At 67.5% G+C, this 14,052-nt stretch overlaps 2 protein-coding genes across 3 annotated transcripts; one reads left to right on the top strand and one right to left on the bottom strand.

Annotated features, from left to right (window-relative positions):
* Nucleotides 1–342: 342 nt before the first annotated feature.
* Nucleotides 343–10,592, bottom strand: LOC309452102 (hypoxia-inducible factor 3-alpha-like; the record flags this gene model as incomplete). The annotated part of the gene is given in 11 exon segments (XM_082076778.1): nt 343–438; nt 440–506; nt 2,324–2,493; nt 2,641–2,764; nt 3,220–3,323; nt 4,110–4,294; nt 4,905–5,013; nt 5,617–5,720; nt 6,106–6,242; nt 7,047–7,237; nt 10,570–10,592. Coding segments are annotated over 11 exon segments (1,310 nt in total), but the record flags the coding sequence as incomplete, so codon positions are not given.
* Nucleotides 10,593–11,283: 691 nt separating this feature from the next.
* Nucleotides 11,284–13,716, top strand: LOC309452101 (small nuclear ribonucleoprotein Sm D2). 2 transcript variants are annotated; one of them, XM_082076776.1, is made up of 3 exons: nt 11,284–11,381; nt 12,368–12,547; nt 13,336–13,716. In XM_082076776.1, coding segments are annotated over exons 1-3 (357 nt in total). In that variant the 5' UTR covers nt 11,284–11,379; the 3' UTR covers nt 13,511–13,716. The 2 variants fall into 2 exon arrangements, with proteins under 2 accessions (XP_081932902.1, XP_081932903.1); XM_082076777.1 differs by lacking the exon at nt 13,336–13,716 and adding an exon at nt 12,617–12,743 and having other exon boundaries at nt 12,368–12,585.
* The last annotated feature ends 336 nt before the right edge of the window (nt 13,717–14,052 follow it).

The following is a 14,052-nucleotide window of genomic DNA, read 5'->3' as shown; positions in this document are numbered from 1 at the left end:
CCTCAGCCCCCCCCAATTCCTCAGGCCCCCCAAATTCCCCTGGGACCCCGAGCCCCCCAAATCCCTGAGACCCCCCCATTGCCCAGGCCCCCCCATATTCCAGTGGGACCCTCCCCATACCCCCTCAATTTCCCCACCCCCCCAATTCCCCAGGCCTCCCTTGGGAACCCCCCCCCCAATTCCTTGGGATCCCCAAGACACACCCCCCCCCCCATATTCCCCCGGAGACCCCCCCCCAAATTCCTCCGAGACACCCCCCCATTCCCCAGGCCCCCCCAATTACCCAAAGCCCCCCCAGCCCCCCCCAAGCTCCCCCAGCCCCCGCTGGGCCCCCCCACTGACCGGGGAGGGGCTGCGGCGCCGCCGGGGGGGGGTCCGCCGCCCGGGGGGGGGTCGAAGATGGGGCTGAGCAGCCGCGCCAGGGGGGGGGAGCAAGCAGCGGGGGTCGCGCTGCAGAGCGGCCTCGGGGACCTGCGGGGGGCGCACGAACGCCAGCACCCCCACCCCTGCGGGGGGGTCAGGGACCCAACAGCACCCCAAAACCCCCCCCAGCACCCCCACCCCTGCGGGGGGGTCAGGGACCCCCCCGGCACCCCAAACCCCCCCCGGCACCCCCACCCCTGCGGGGGGTCAGGGACCCCCCCGGCACCCCAAACCTCCCCGGCACCCCACCCCTGCGGGGGGGTCAGGGACCCCCCAAAACCCCCGGCACCCCCAATCACCCCCCCATGCCCCCCCCAGTACCCACAGACCCCCCAAACCCCCCCCAGCCCCAACACCCCCAATCACCCCCCATCCCCCCCCAGTACCCATAGACCCCCCAAAATCCCCCGACCCCCCAGGGACCCCCCAACACCCCCACTGCTGCAGGGGGGTCGGGGGACCGCAAAATCTCCCCAGAGCCCCCCAAAAGCCCCCAGACCCCCCAACACCTCCCCAAACCCCCAGACTCCCCCCAAACCACCCCAGACCCCCCAAAACCCCCAGGGACCCCAAATCTCCCTGTTCCCCCCTCACCCAGGCCGAGGGCTCAGAACGGGTTCCTGGGGATCGGGCCCGGGGGGGGGGCAGCCGCGCCCCTCCCCCGCCGGGGGGTCTGCTCCAGCGACAGCACCACCCCCCCCTGCTCCACGCCGGGCTGGGGGGACACGGGGACATTGGGACAATGCGGGGTCCCCGTGACCCCCCTGGGTCACCCAGGGTCCCCATGAACCCCCCCTGCTCCACGCGCTGGGGGGACACGGGGACATTGGGGACAATGCGGGTCCCCGTGACCCCCTGGTCACCCAGGGTCCCCATGAACCCCCCCCTCCCACGCGGCTGGGGGACACGGGACATTGGACAATGCGGGGTCACCATGACCCCCTGGGTCACCCAGGGTCCCCATGAACCCCCCCCTGCTCCATGTGGCTGGGGGGACACGGGGACATTGGGGACAATGCGGGGTCCCCGTGACCCCCCTGGGTCACCCCAGGGTCCCCATGAACCCCCAGTGTCCCCACAGCCCCCCCCGCTGCTCCACATGGCTGTGGGAGGACAAGGGGGACATTGGGGGACAATCTGGTGTCCCCAGACTCCTCATGTCACCCCAGTGCCCCCATGAACACCCCGTGTCCCCGTGTCCCCCCATGTCCCACCTGACCATGAAGGTGACACAGACGACGCCCCATGTGTCCCCCCATGTCCCCTGTGTCCCCATGTCCCACCTGAGCCCCCCTATGTCCCCCCATGTCCCCATGTCCCCCATGTCCCTGTGTCCCACCTGAGCACAAAGGTGACACAGACGACACCCCATGTGTCCCCCCATGTCCCCCTGTCCCCATGTCCCCCATGTCCCCATGTCCCCCCATGTCCCCATGTCCATGTCCCATGTCCCCATGTTCCCGTCCCACCTGAGCACGAAGGTGACACAAACGACACCCACATGTCTCCCCATGTCCCCCATGTCCCCATGTCCCCGTGTCCCCCATGTCCCCGTGTCCCCCCATGTCCCACCTGAGCAGGAAGGTGACGCAGATGACGCCCCATGTGTCCCCCCATGTTCCCATGTCCCCCATGTCCCCTGTCGCCATGTCCACATGTCCCCCATGTCCCCATGTCCCCATGTCCCCATGTCCCCATGTCCCCATGTCCCCATGTCCCCCATGTCCCCATGTCCCCCATGTCCCCATGTCCCGTGTCCCGTGTCCCCCGTGTCCCACCTGAGCAGGAAGGTGACGCAGGTGGACACCCCACATTCCCCCCCATGTCCCCATGTCCCATGTCCCCATGTCCCGTGTCCCCATGTCCCCGTGTCCCCATGTCCCGTGTCCCCATGTCCCACCTGAGCAGGAAGGTGACGCAGACGACGCCCTCGGGGGGGGCCCCGCGCGCGCTGCCCATGCGGTGGCCTGGGTCTGCGCCCACAGGAAGCCCCCGGGCCGCGCCAGCAGCCGGTACGGCCGCGTCACCGCCTGGCCCTTGCTCAGCATGCGGACACGGACACGGACACGGCTGGGGACAGGGACGGGGACACGGGGACACGGGACACGGGACACGGGGACACGGGACACGGCGTGGGGACGGGGACACAGGACACGGGACACGGCGTGGGGACAGGGACACCAGGGACACGGGGGTGTTGTGGACACCGGGGGCAACGGGGGCGTTGGGGGCAACGGGGGCAACGGGGGCATTGGGGCAACGGGGGCAATGGGGGCGTTGGGGACACCGGTGGCAATGGGGGCGTTGGGGACAATGGGGACACCCAGGGGCAACAGGGGTGCTGGGGACAACGAGGGCGTTAGGGGCGTTGGGGACAATGGGGGCAATGGGGACACCGGGGGCAACAGGGGTGCTGGGGGACAACGGGGGTGTTGGGGACAATAGGGACACCGGGGGCAACAGGGGTGCTGGGGACAAGGGTGTGTGGGGGCAATGGGGACATTGGGGGTGTTGGGACATTGGGGGCAACAGGGGTGTTGGAGGCAATGGGAGCAATGGGGACAATGGGGGTAATGGGGATATTGGGGGTGCAGGGGTGCAGGCGTGCAGGGGTGTTGGAGTGCAGGGGTGCAGGGTTTCAGGGTGCAGGGCTTGGGGTGCAGGGGGGTTTTGGGGTGCAGGGTGTTGGGGTTTGGGTGCAGGTTTCGGGTGCAGGTTTCAGGTGTTGGGGTTTGGGGTGCAGGGGTGTTGGGGTTTGGGGTGCAGGTTTGGGGTGCAGGTTTCGGGGTGACTCACGCGTGTGGACGCTCCTGCTCAGGGTGTCGGAGTCGAGCGCGTGCACGTACACGAACAGGAGCAGCCGAGCAGCTCGTCGGGGGCGAACCAAAACCTCCCCGATCCTGCACCCGAAACGAGCATCCAGAACCGCTGAACCCCAAAACAGGGCACCCCGAAACCGCTGAACCCAAAACCTCCCCGATCCTGCACCCGAACGAGCACCCAGAACCGCTGAACCCCAAACAGGGCACCCGAAACCGCTGAACCCCAAAACCTCCCCGATCCTGCACCCGAAACGAAACACGGGCAACGAGTTCTTCAAAGGTACCGGAGGGGGACGGGGGAACCGGGGAACCGGGGGAGTGGGGCTGCCGGATAGGGAGCCATGGGGGGCAATGGGGCTGCCAAATAGTGAGCCTTCGGGGGCTATGGGGCGGCCAAATAGTGAGCCTTAGGGGGGCTATGGGGCTGCCAATAGTGAGCCTTGGGGGGGCTATGGGGCTGCCAAATAGTGAGCCTTAGGGGGGCTATGGGGCTGCCAAATAGTGAGCCTTGGGGGGCTATGGGGCTGCCAAATAGTGAGCCTGGGGGGCTATGGGGGCTGCCAAATAGTGGGTTTGGGGTGCGGGTTTTGGGGTCCCACCTCTCGTCGCAGTAGGTGAAGCGCATGTCCATGCTGGGGTCTCAGGGGGTCTCGGGGGGGGTTGGGTGATTTGGGGGGGTCAGGTTTTGGGGTCCCACCTCTCGTCGCAGTAGGTGAAGCGCATGTCCATGCTGGGGGGTCAGGGGGGTTTTGGGGTGCGGGGGGGGTTTTGGGGTCCCACCTCTCGTCGCAGTAGGTGAAGCGCATGTCCATGCTGGGGGGTCAGGGGGGTTTTGGGGTGCGGGGGTCAGGTTTTGGGTCCCACCTCTCGTCGCAGTAGGTGAAGCGCATGTCCATGCTGTGGCGCGTCAGGACGGTCCCCGAGCCCAGGGGGGCGTCGATGGCCCCCGGGTGGGGGATGGGCTCGCAGATCAGCACGAGGCAGCGCAGCGGGGGGGCGCCCCCCCCCGCCCCCGCGTACGAGCGCATGTGACCCGCGCAGTGCAGGACCTGGGGGGGCAAACGTCACCCCAGAACCCCCCAGGAACCCTGGGACCCCAGACCCGCAGTGCAGGACCTGGGGGGGTCCCCAAAAACGTCACCCCAGACCCCCCCAGGAACCCTGGGACCCCCATGTGCCCCCATGTTCCCGCCCCCGTCCCTATGTCCCCCCCATCCTCCCCATGTCCCCTGTCCCCCCCATCCCCATGTCCCCCAATGTCCCCATGTCCCCGCACATGTCCCTGCTGTCTCCATGTCCCCATGTTCCCATCTCCCCCCATGTCCCCTATGTCCCCCCTCAAGTTCCCCCATGTCACCGTTCCTCCACGTCCCTCCATGTCCCCCCCGTCCCCATGTCCCTCCCATGTCCCCCCAATGTCCCCATGTTCCCCCATGTCCCATCCCCCGTCCCCATGTCCCCCATGTTCCCCATATCCCCCTATATCCCCATGTCCCCATATCTCCATGTCCCCCCATGTCCCCCATATGTCCCACCATGTCCCCCAAGTCCCCGCCATGTTGCCCCATCCCCATGTCCCCCGTCCCCATGGCCCCCATATCCCTCCCTGTCCCCCATGTCCCCCATATCCCTCCCTGTCCCCCCATGTCCCCGTCCCACCTTCCACGAGGCCGCCTTGAGGTTGAGGCAGCGCCCCCTGCCGCTCAGGGTGCTCTTCATGCGCAGGGAGAAGCTGCGGCCCGAGCGCTCCCCCGCCGCCGGGGGGGCCCTGGGGCAGGGGCAGGGTCAGGGGGGCTGGGGGTCACGGGGGGCTGGGGGGGCCCTGGGGGCAGGGGGCAGGGTCAGGGGGCTGGGGAGTCACGGGGGCTGGGGGGTCCCCAGGGGGGCTGGGGGGGCAGGGGGTCATGGGGGCTGGGGGGTCAGGGGGTCACGGGGGCTGGGGGGGCAGGGGGTCAGGGGGCTGGGGGGTCAGGGGGGCTGGGGGTCACGGGGGGCTGGGGGGGGTCAGGGGGTCACGGGGCTGGGGAGGTCAGGGGTCAGGGGGGGCTGGGGGGTCACGGGGGGCTGGGGGGGGTCAGGGGGTCAGGGGGGGCTGGGGGGTCACGGGGGCTGGGGGTCAGGGGGTCATGGGGGCTGGGGGGTCAGGGGGTCACGGGGGGCTGGGGGGGGCAGGGGGTCAGGGGGGGGCTGGGGTCACGGGGGGCTGGGGGGGGTCAGGGGGTCAGGGGGGGCTGGGGGGTCACGGGGTCACGGGGGGCTGGGGGGTCACGGGGGGGGGCTGGGGGGGGCAGGGGATCAGGGGGCTGGGGGAGCCCAGGGGGGCTGGGGGAGCCCAGGGGGTTTTTGGGGTCCCCGGGGGTTTTGGGGTCCCCAGGTCCGTGGGGTCTCACCGTGCCGGGGGCTCAGCACGTCCTGCAGCTCCTCGTGGTCACAGGGGTGCACGAAGTCGAAGACGCTGTGACCGATCAGCTCCAGCTGGGGGGGCGGGGGGCCCATCAGCTTTGGGGTCCCCCCGTTTTGGGGTGTCCCCCCCATTTTGGGGTTCCCCCCGTTTTGGGGTCCCACCTGGCTGAGCCCCAGCAGGCGCTGCACGTTCTCGGACAGGAAGATCATGTCCCATGGATTTGGGGTCCCCCCCCGTTTTGGGGTCCCCCCCATTTTTGGGGTGTCCCCCCCCGTTTTGGGGTCCCCCCCGTTTTGGGGTCCCACCTGGCTGAGCCCCAGCAGGCGCTGCACGTTCTCGGACAGGAAGATCATGTCCCATGGATTTGGGGTCCCCCCCGTTTTTGGGGTGTCCCCCCCATTTTTGGGGTGTCCCCCCCGTTTTGGGGTCCCCCCCATTTTTGGGGTCCCCCCCCACCTGGCTGAGCCCCAGCAGGCGCTGCACGTTCTCGGACAGGAAGATCATGTCGCCCCCCTCGCTCAGCACCATCACGAACCCGCCCAGCGCCTGCAGGTAACACCCGTCCACCCCCTCGGCCGGGGGGGGCAGCGGGCCTGCGGCACAAGGGGGCGTCAGGGGGGGGCAATGGGGGGGGTCAATGGGGGGGGGCAATGGGGGGGGGCAATGGGAAGGTGTCAATGGGGGGGATCAATGCGGGGGGGGGATCAATGGGGGAAGATCAATGGGAGGGTGTCAATGGGGTTGTCAATGCAGGGGATCAATGGGAGGGGGGATCAATGGGAGGGGGGATCAATGGGAGGGGGGATCAGCAGGGAGGATCAATGGGGGGTGTCAATGCAGGGGGATTAATCGGGGGGGATCAATGGGGGGGTGTCAATGGGGGGGTGTCAATGGGGGGGTGTCAATGGGGGGGTGTCAATGGGGGGCATTCACCATCATGCAGCAGGTGGTGCAGCCACAGGAACTCATGACCATGGGGACTGGGGTGCAGGTTTGGGGTGCAGGGTGCAGTTTTGGGGTGCAGGGTGCAGTTTTGGGGTGCAGGGGTGTTGGGGTGCAGGGGTGTTGGGGTGCAGGGGTGTTGGGGTGCAGGGGTGTTGGGGTGCTCTCACCATGGTGCAGCAGGCGGTGCAGGCGCAGGTAGCTCAGCGTGAGCCGCATGACCGTGGGATGGGGGTGCAGGGGTTTGGGGTGCAGGTTGGGGTGCAGTTTGGGGGTGCAGGGTGCAGTTTGGGGTGCAGGTTTTTGGGGTGCGCTCACCGTGGTGCAGCAGGCGGTGCAGGTGCAGGTAGCTCAGTGTCAGCCGCATGACCGTGGGGTTTGGGGTTTGGGGTGCAGGTTTGGGGTGCAGGTTGAGGGTGCAGGGGTGTTGGGGTGCAGTTTTGGGGTGCGCTCACCGTGGTGCAGCAGGCGGTGCAGCCGCAGGTAGCTCAGCGTCAGCCGCATGACCGTGGCCTTGTCCAGGTGGGCGCAGACCCCGCGGGCGAAGGGCAGCGTGCGCGCCAGCTGCGCAAACACCTCGGCCTCGCGGCTGCGGCGGCAGCGCGCGGCGTCGCGGGAGCGCTCCCGGCGCACCTCGGGGGGGCACCTGCACCCATACAGCACCCATACAGCACCCATACAGCACCCACACTGCACCCCCTGCACCGCGCGGCGTCGCGGGAGCGCTCCCGGCGCACCTCGGGGGGGCACCTGCACCCATAGAGACACAGCACCCATAGAGACACACAGCACCCACAGCACCCATACAGCACCCACACTGCACCCCCGGCACTGCGCGGCGTCGCGGGAGCGCTCCCTGCGCACCTCGGGGGGGCACCTGCACCCATAGAGACATACAGCACCCATAGAGACATACAGCACCCAGAGCACCCACGGGAGACATACAGCACCCATGGGAGTCATACAGCACCCACAGCACCCATACTGCACCCACAGCACCCACACTGCACCCCCGGCACCGCGCAGCGTTGCAGCAGCGCTCCCTGCGCACCTCCGGGGGGCACCTGCACCCATAGCACCCATACAGCACCCATAGAGACACACAGCACCCATACTGCACCCATACAGTACCCATAGAGACATACAGCACCCATACTGCACCCATACAGTACCCATAGAGACATACAGCACCCATACTGCACCCATACAGCACCCATGGGAGTCATACAGCAATGGGGCTGCCAAATAGTGAGCCTTGGGGGGCAATAGGGCTGCCAAATAGTGAGCCTTGGGGGGGCAATAGGGCTGCCAGATAGTGAGCCTTGGGGGGCTATGGGGCTGCCAAATAGTGAGCCTGGGGGGCTATGGGGCTGCCAAATAGTGAGCCTTAGGGGGCTATGGGGCTGCCAAATAGTGAGCCTTGGGGGGCTATGAGGCTGCCAAATAGTGAGCCTTAGGGGGGCTATGGGGCTGCCAAATAGTGAGCCTTGGGGGGCTATGGGGCTGCCAAATAGTGAGCCTTGGGGGGCTATGGGGCTGCCAGATAGTGAGCCTTGGGGGGCTATGGGGCTGCCAGATAGTGAGCCTTGGGGGTCTATGGCGCTGCCAGATAGTGAGCCTTGGGGGTCTATGGCGCTGCCAGATAGTGAGCTATAGGGGGCACCTTGTTCAAGTGCCGGCTGCGCTGGCACCGCGCGGCATCGCGGGAGCGCTCCCTGCGCATCTCCAGGGGGCAGCTGCACCCATGGGAGACACACAGCACCCATGGGAGACATACAGCACCCATAGCACCCACAGGAGACATACAGCACCCATGGGATCCATACAGCACCCATAGTGCACCCACAGCACCCATGGGAGACACACAGCACCCCCCACACCACAGGTGTGTCCGGGGGTGTGTCCGTGTGTCTGTCCGTGTGCCCATCTGTCCGTCCATGTGTCCGTGCTCTCTGTCCCCAGGACGGGCTGTGTCTGTGTCAGTGTGTCAGTCTGTCCGTGTGTCTGTCTGTGTCCATGTCCGTGTGCCCGTCCCTGTGTCCGTGTGTCCGTGTGCCTGTGTGTCCGTCCCTGTGTCCGTGTGCCCGTGTGTCCGTCCCTGTGTCCGTGTGCCCCGTGTCCGTGTGTCCGTGCGTACGTGCTCCGTGTGTCTGTCTGTCAGGACGGGCTGTTCCTGTTCCTGTTCTTGGCTCCCGGCCCGGGGGGCCCGCGCGGGAACTCGGGGGGGGGGGGACGGGGGGGCGGGGCCACGCAAATGTATGTAAATGAGCTGCCGCTGCCCCCCCACCCGCGGGAAACCGGGACCAGAAACAGCCTGAACTGGGACCAGTAACGAGCACCGACTGGGACCAGTAACGAGCACCGACTGGGACCAGTAACGAGCACCAACTGGGACCAGTAACGAGCACCGACTGGGACCAGTAACGAGCACCGACTGGGACCAGTAACGAGCACCGACTGGGACCAGAACCAGCACTAACCAGGACCAGTAACAAACAACAACTGGGACCAGTAACGAGCACCGACTGGGACCAGTAACGAGCACCAACTGGGACCAGAACCAGCACCGACTGGGACCAGTAACGAGCACCAACTGGGACCAGTAACGAGCACCGACTGGGACCAGTAACAAACACCAACTGGGACCCGTAACAAACACCGACTGGGACCAGTAACCAACAACAACTGGGACCAGTAACCAACACCGACTGGGACCAGTAACCAACACCGACTGGGACCAGTAACGAGCACCGACTGGGACCAGTAACGAGCACCGACTGGGACCAGAACCAGCACTAACCAGGACCAGTAACAAACACCGACTGGGACCAGAACCAGCACCGACTGGGACCAGTAATGAGCACTAACCAGGACCAGTAAACAAGCACCAACTGGGACCAGTAACAAACACTAACGGGGGGGTGGGAGGTCCCGGACGCCTGGGTCCCTTCCCCAGTCCCCCTGGGGGCTCTGGGGACCCATTGAGGACCCAAGCGTCCGGGTGCCCCCCCCCAGGGGGTGCTGGGTGGGGGACCCAGGCGTCCGGGCGCTGGGGGGGGGGTAATGGACACACACACGCGTGACGCCCCGGCCACGTCACGCCAAGGCCACACGTGACCAACACGCCCCCCCGCACGTGGCACACGCAGCGCGACGCTCGCACGAGGGCGCACGAGGGTGCACAAGGAGGCACAGAGCTTGCACGAGGATGCACGAGGTGCTCGCACGAGGGTGCACAAGAGGCTTGCACGAAGGTGCACGAGGGTGCACGAGGAGGCACAGAGCTTGCACGAGGATGCACGAGGGTGCACGAGGCATTCGCACGAGGGTGCACGAGGGTGCACGAGGGTGCACACGACACTCGCATGAGGACACACGAGGGTGCACGAGGATGCACAAGGACACACAGAGCTTGCACAAGAATGCACAAGGCGTTTGCACGAGGACGCACGAGGGTGCATGAGGCGCTTGCACGAGGACGCACGACGGTCCCCAGGGACCCCTCATGTCGCCCCCCACTCGGGGACCCCCCAGTGACCAACTCCTGTGCCCCCCCAAGTCCCTGGGACACCCCTGTGGGGGGCCCGATCCTGCCACACCCCCCTCAACCCCCCACCCCCCCAGGACCCAGAACCAACTTTAGCCCCGGGACTCCCCCCCCCCCCAAAACGGGGTCCCTGTCCCGGGACACACCCCCCCCGCCCGGGGCCCGATCCTGGCACCCCCAGGCTCCTTGTCCCAGGACCCTTGTTCCCCTGTCCCCCCCCCCCCCAACACCCCGAGGTGCCGGGACCCCCCCCAGGGTCCCAACCGACCCCCGCCCGCCCGGGGGGGCGGCTCCTGCCCCCCCACCGGCCCCAGGGGAACCAATCCCGTGTGTCCCCCCCGGGGTCCCGGGACCCCCACCCCGGGGGCGGCTCCTGCCCCCCCCCGCTCCCCCCGGTCCCCGGTGTCCCCCCCGGTGCCCCCCGCCCGTACCTCGCCCCGGTTCTCCCGTCCATGGCGCCGCCGCCGCCACCGCACCCACCGCGCCGAGCCCCTTCCCCGGGCACGCCCCCCTGCCCGGGCCACGCCCCCGCACACACCCATTGGCCGCCGGCCAAGAGCCCCCCGGCCTGACCCCGCCCCCCCGGACACACCCATTGGCCGCCGGCCTGACCCCGCCCCCTCTCCACCCCTTTGGCCCCGCCCCCCTCCTGGCCCGCGGCCAATCGCCTCCCCTCCCTCCAGCTCGGAGCCCCGCCCACCACTCAGCCCCCGCCCTCTCGCCAGGAGGCTCCGCCTCCACACTAGTCCACGCCCCCTTGGGCCCCGGGCCAGACCACGCCTCCAACACACCGGGCCCCTCCCCTTTCTCAGCGGGTTGGGGGGGGGGGGGGCACCGCTGCACCCCTGCACCCCCGACCCCCTCCTCACCACAACCGCGGGGTCCCCAAACCCCCCCACCCACTCAGACCCCCCCAGGGCGCCTCAGGCCCCTCCCACGGCCCCCAGACCCCTCCCCCCTCCCCCGACCATTTTAACCCTTCTCCCCACGCCCGTTTCCAGGCCCCCCATTCCCACCCCCTCCAGCCGTTTCCAGGCCCCCCCCTCCTGCCGCCGTGGCTTCGCCTCGGCCCCGCCCCTTTTTATTCCCACGCCTCTTCAGTTACCACGCCCCTTTTATTATCCGCCCCCTTTGTTGCCCCGCCCCCCGCGTCTCCCGCGCATGCGCGTTGGCCGCTTCCCGCCTACCGGAAGTGGCTCCGTTGACCGGAAGCAGAGCGGAGACGCGGGAGCGGCATCACCATGTGAGGGGAGAAACCGGACCGGGGGGGGCGGGAAACACCGGGGGGGGGGGAGCGGGAAACACCGGGGGGGGGGAGCCGGGGGGCCCGATCCCGCCGCCCCCGCGCTGTCCCGGGCCCGATCGCCGCGCGGAGGCTCCCGGGGTGTCCCCCGGCCCCGCTCGGTGTCCCCGTCACCCCCCCCCGTGTCCCAATGGTGTGTCCCCAATGTCGCCGTGATGTCCCCCTATATCCCCATGATGCCCCTGTGCCCCCATCGTGTCCCCCTGATATCCCCATGATGTCCCCCCAATATCCCCCCAATGTCCTGTGTCCCCATCGTGTCCCCCCATGTCCCCATGATATCCCATGATGTCCCCCCAATGTCCCCATGTTCCCATCGTGCCCCCCCCCGATGCCCCCCAATATACCCCTGTCCCCATAGTGTCCCCCCGCTGCTCCCCAATGTCCCCGTGTCCCCAGGAGCCTCCTGAACAAGCCCAAGAGCGAGATGTCCCCGTGTTCTCCCCACATTCTCCCCCATTGTCCCCATGTCCCCCCACTCCATGGCCGTGCTGTCCCCATAGTGTCCCCACGATGTCCCCGTGTCCCCAGGAGCCTCCTGAACAAGCCCAAGAGTGAGATGTCCCCGTGTTCTCCCCATGTCCCCCACTCCATGGCCGTGCTGTCCCCATGGTGTCCCCCCGCTGTCCCCCTGATGTCCCAATGTCCCCAGGAGCCTCCTGAACAAGCCCAAGAGCAAGATGTCCCCATGTTCTCCCCCCATTCTCCCCATGTTCTCCCCCCATTGTCCCCATGTCCCCCCCACTCCATGGCCGTGCTGTCCTCCCGCTGTCCCCCTGATGTCCCCAATGTCCCCGTGTCCCCAGGAGCCTGCTGAACAAGCCCAAGAGCGAGATGTCCCCACATTGTCCCCATGTCCCCCCACTCCATGGCTGTGCTGTCCTCCCGCTGTCCCCCTGATGTCCCCAATGTCCCCGTGTCCCCAGGAGCCTGCTGAACAAGCCCAAGAGCGAGATGACGCCCGAGGAGCTGCAGCGGCGCGAGGAGGAGGAGTTCACCACGGGGCCGCTCTCCGTGCTCACCCAGTCGGTCAAGAACAACACCCAGGTCCTCATCAACTGCCGCAACAACAAGAAGCTGCTGGGCCGCGTCAAGGCCTTCGACAGGTCCTGGTGTTGTCCCCCATTGTCCCCAGGGTCCCTAAGTGTCCCCAAGGGTCACCTCAGGGTCCCCAGGGTCACCCCAGGGTCCCCAAGGGTCCCCCAGGGTCCCCCCACCATCCCCAACTCATCAACTGCCGCAACAGCAAGAAGCTGCTGGGCCGCGTCAAGGCCTTTGACAGGTCCTGGCATTGTCCCCAAGTGTCCCCACTGTCACCTCAGGGTCCCCAAGTGTCCCCCAGGGTCCCCCCACCATCCCCAACTCATCAACTGCTGTGACAAGAAGCTGCTGGGCTGTATCAAGGCCTTCAACAGGTCGTGGCGTTGTCCCCAAGGGTCCCCCAGGGTCCCCACAGTCTCCATTGTTCCCCAGTGTCACCCCACAGTCCTCCAGTGTCCCCCACAGTCCCCAGAGTCCCTCAGGGTCACCCCAGTGTCACCCCAAGGCTACCAGGGTCTTCCCAGAGTCCCCCCACAGTCTCAGTGTCACCCCAGTGTCCCCAGAGTCCCCCCACAGTCCCAGTGTCACCCCAGGGTGACCCCACAGTCCCCAAGTATCACCCCAGTGCCCCCCAGGGTCCCCCAGTGCCCCCTTATTCCCACATATCCCCCCGCAAAGTCCCTGGGGGGGGTCCCCAAATTCCCCCACCCCATATCCCTCCAATGCCGCTGGGACCCCAAATCCCCCCAGGGCCCCAAATATCCCCCGCTCTCCCTCAGCGTCCCCCCAAACCCCTGGGTGATTCGGGGGGGGGTGTCACCCCAAATGACCCCCCGTGTCCCCCCACTCGTAGGCACTGCAACATGGTGCTGGAGAACGTCAAGGAGATGTGGACCGAGGTGCCCAAGAGCGGGAAGGGGAAGAAGAAGTCGAAGCCGGTGAACAAGGACCGGTACATCTCCAAAATGTTCCTGCGCGGCGACTCTGTCATCGTGGTGCTGCGCAACCCCCTCATCGCTGGGAAGTGAGGGGGGGGCCCCGAAACGCACCCTTATCCCCCCCCCAGTGCGCTGTGTTCCCCCTTTACCCGCCCGGGGGGGGGTTGTGGTACAAGGGGGATGTTTTGGTGGGGTTTTCCACCTGGAATCCACCCAAAATATCACCTGGTGGGGGTGGAATTGGGGTGGGGTGTGCTCGCCCCCCCACCTGGAGTAATAAAGATGGTTTGTTAGGACCTGGTGTTAATCTGTGCCGCCCCCAGCCCAATAATCTGCCCCCCCAGGGGTCGAATTTCTCCCCCCCAGGGGCTGAGTTTCCCCCGCAAGGGCTGAATTTCCCCCCACAAGGGCTGAATTGCACCCCCCAGGAGTCAAATTGTCCCCCCAGGGGCCGAATTACGCCCTGCCCGGGCGCGCGAAACGGTTTGTAAGCACGGGGGGGGTGGGGTTTGTGTTGGACACGCCCCCCACTCCGGGAGTACCGCCCTGATGGCTTCGCGTAGGCCACGCCCCTTCCCTGAGGCGTCGTCCAACCGGAGGACGAGACACCGCGGGGCTCCGCCCCTTCCCCA

The sequence above is a fragment of the Streptopelia decaocto genome (assembly GCF_964273445.1).
Source record: "Streptopelia decaocto genome assembly, contig: HAP1_SCAFFOLD_2337, whole genome shotgun sequence".
NCBI classification, from domain to species: Eukaryota; Metazoa; Chordata; class Aves; order Columbiformes; family Columbidae; genus Streptopelia; species Streptopelia decaocto.
This window is presented reverse-complemented; position numbering and strand designations above follow the sequence as displayed.

Bases quoted from the DNA above. Each gene is read 5' to 3' on its own strand.
- LOC309452101 (XM_082076776.1), top strand. The intron at 12,548-13,335 runs GTCCTGGTGTTG...CCCCACTCGTAG, and splicing joins CGCGTCAAGGCCTTCGACAG to GCACTGCAACATGGTGCTGG.